The 2,500-nt window shown below is 23.1% G+C and overlaps 1 protein-coding gene across 1 annotated transcript in view; it reads right to left on the bottom strand.

Annotated features, from left to right (window-relative positions):
* Nucleotides 1-2,500, bottom strand: part of LOC133659231 (ras-associated and pleckstrin homology domains-containing protein 1-like) — an 80,225-nt gene that overhangs the window by 60,677 nt on the left and 17,048 nt on the right. The window contains exon 7 of the mRNA XM_062061965.1: nucleotides 1,926-2,108. Coding sequence (XP_061917949.1) covers nucleotides 1,926-2,108 — 183 coding nt within the window. The remainder of the gene's footprint in view (nucleotides 1-1,925; nucleotides 2,109-2,500) is intronic.

Below are 2,500 nucleotides of genomic sequence, written 5' to 3'. Positions count from 1 at the left end.
AAAATTATATTACGTGGTATAATAATATTACATAGTATAAAATGTATAGAGTATAATAACATAGAAGACTATTACAATACATACAATTTTATATTATACAAAGTACAATAATATAGAGTAAAATAACAGAGTTTAAAATGTATAAAGAGTAACAATATATAGGGTATATTAATATAGAAGAGTACAATTATACAGTATAATATATAGAGAAGTATGATAGCAGCTGGGATAGGCTCCAGCCCCCCCCAAAAGGGACAAGCGGTAGAAAATGGATGAATGGATAATATATAATAGTATAATAATATATAAAGTATAAACATGTATGAGTATAATTATATATAAGTGTATAATAATATATAAAGTATAGTAATATGAGTATAATACTATATAAAGTATAATAATGTATAGGAGTATACTAATATATAAAGTACAATAATATATGAAAGCATAATAATATATAAAGTATGACACAATGAGCGTATACATATGCTAATGTATACATTATAATAATATAGAAAAGTATAATAATGTATAGGAATATAATTATTTATGAAGTATAATAATAGAGAATAGTATTTTAGAAAATATAGAAAGATAATTATTTAAAAAGTAAAATAATATAGAATACAATAATATAGAATATATATATTTCTAAAGTATTATAATACAGACTACTATAATAACATATAGAAATATAATAATATATCAAATATATTAATATAGAAATTATAATAATATATAGGAATATAATAATTTTTCAAGTATAATAATATAGAAGAGTATAATAATAAATAGGAACATCATTATTTATAAAGTGTAATAATATGGAGGAGTATAGGAATAATAATTTATCAAGTATAATAATATAGAAGAGTATAATAATATATAGGAATGTAATGCTATATAAAGTAAAATAATATATTAATATAATAATTTATAAAGTATAGAAATATAGAAATGTATAATAATACATAGAAATATAATAATTTATAAAGTATAATAAAGAAGACTATAATACATAGGAATATAATCATTTGTAAAGTATAATCATATATAAGAGTATAATATATAGGAACATCATTATTTATAAAATATAATAATATAGAAGAGTATAATAATATATAGACATAATAATTAATAAAGTACAATAATATAGAAAAGTATAATAATATATAGAGATATTATTTTATAAAGTATAAAAATATATAAGATTATAACAATATATAGGAATATCATTCTTTATAAAGTATAATAATATATAGAAATAATAATTTATAAAGTATATTAATATAGATGAGTATAACAATATATAGACATAATCATTTATAAAGTATAATATAGAAAAGTATGATAATATATAGAAATAATAATTCATAAAGTATAATAATAATGAGTATAATAATATATAGACATAATAATTTATAAAGTATAATAATATAGAATAGTATAATAATATATAGACATAATAATTTATAAAGTATAATAACATAGAAGAGTATAATATATATACATAATAATTTATAAAGTATAAAAATATAGAAGAGTATAATAATATATAGACATAATAATTTATAAAGTATAATAATACAGAAGAGTATAATAATACATAGACATAATAATTTATAAAGTATAATAATATAGAAGAGTATAATAATCTATAGACGTAATCATTTATAAAGTATAATAAAATAGAAGAGTATAATAATTTAAAGACATACTAATTTATAAAGTATAATACAATAGAATAGTATAATAGTATAAAGACATAATAATTTATAAAGTATACTAAAATAGAATAGTATAATAGTATATAGACATAATAATTTATAAAGTATAATAAAATATGAGAGAAAAGTAGAACTAGCAGGCGTCCAACAATGTGGAATGTTGTAGAATGCTGTGCATGGATCAAAATGACTGCTTACCTCCGTGCTATCACGACCTTGGCTGGCACCGTTGGCTGGGGGCGGGGCTAAAGCGGCATGAGGGCTGTCGGATTGGTTTGCGTGGTGAACGTTGTCCAGAGAGTCCATGGAGGAAGCCGAGTTGACGGAGGTTCCTGAGGCCGAGGTGATGGAGGAGCGTGAAGAGTGGGCGATGGAGCGCACCTGTCAAGAAGCAATTAGGACAATAATTCATCGTTAACAAGTCCGCACATTGTATGGATGTAAAATGGAGTGTAATACACGGCTGCGACCAGCAGAGGAGCCTGACTAATCAGCAGAAGGACTCTAACGTAAAAAAACGTAACATAATAAACATATACAGTGTTTCTCACACATTCATTTATTTGTGGCGGCCCGCCACGAAAGAATTACGTCCGCCACAAATTAAAAAAAATTTTTTTTAAATAAAAATAAATGGTTTTTTTTGTCCTTTCCAGCTTCTCAGGCAAATATATAGTTGATGTAGATGCCCATATAGGCTGTTCAGATTTACTTTACAAAAGAGAATTGTAGGATACTTCTCTTGTTGCCTTATTTGTATTTGACCACTACTG

Source organism: Entelurus aequoreus, linkage group LG10 (genome assembly GCF_033978785.1).
Source record: "Entelurus aequoreus isolate RoL-2023_Sb linkage group LG10, RoL_Eaeq_v1.1, whole genome shotgun sequence".
Classification (NCBI taxonomy): domain Eukaryota; kingdom Metazoa; phylum Chordata; class Actinopteri; order Syngnathiformes; family Syngnathidae; genus Entelurus; species Entelurus aequoreus.
This window is presented reverse-complemented; position numbering and strand designations above follow the sequence as displayed.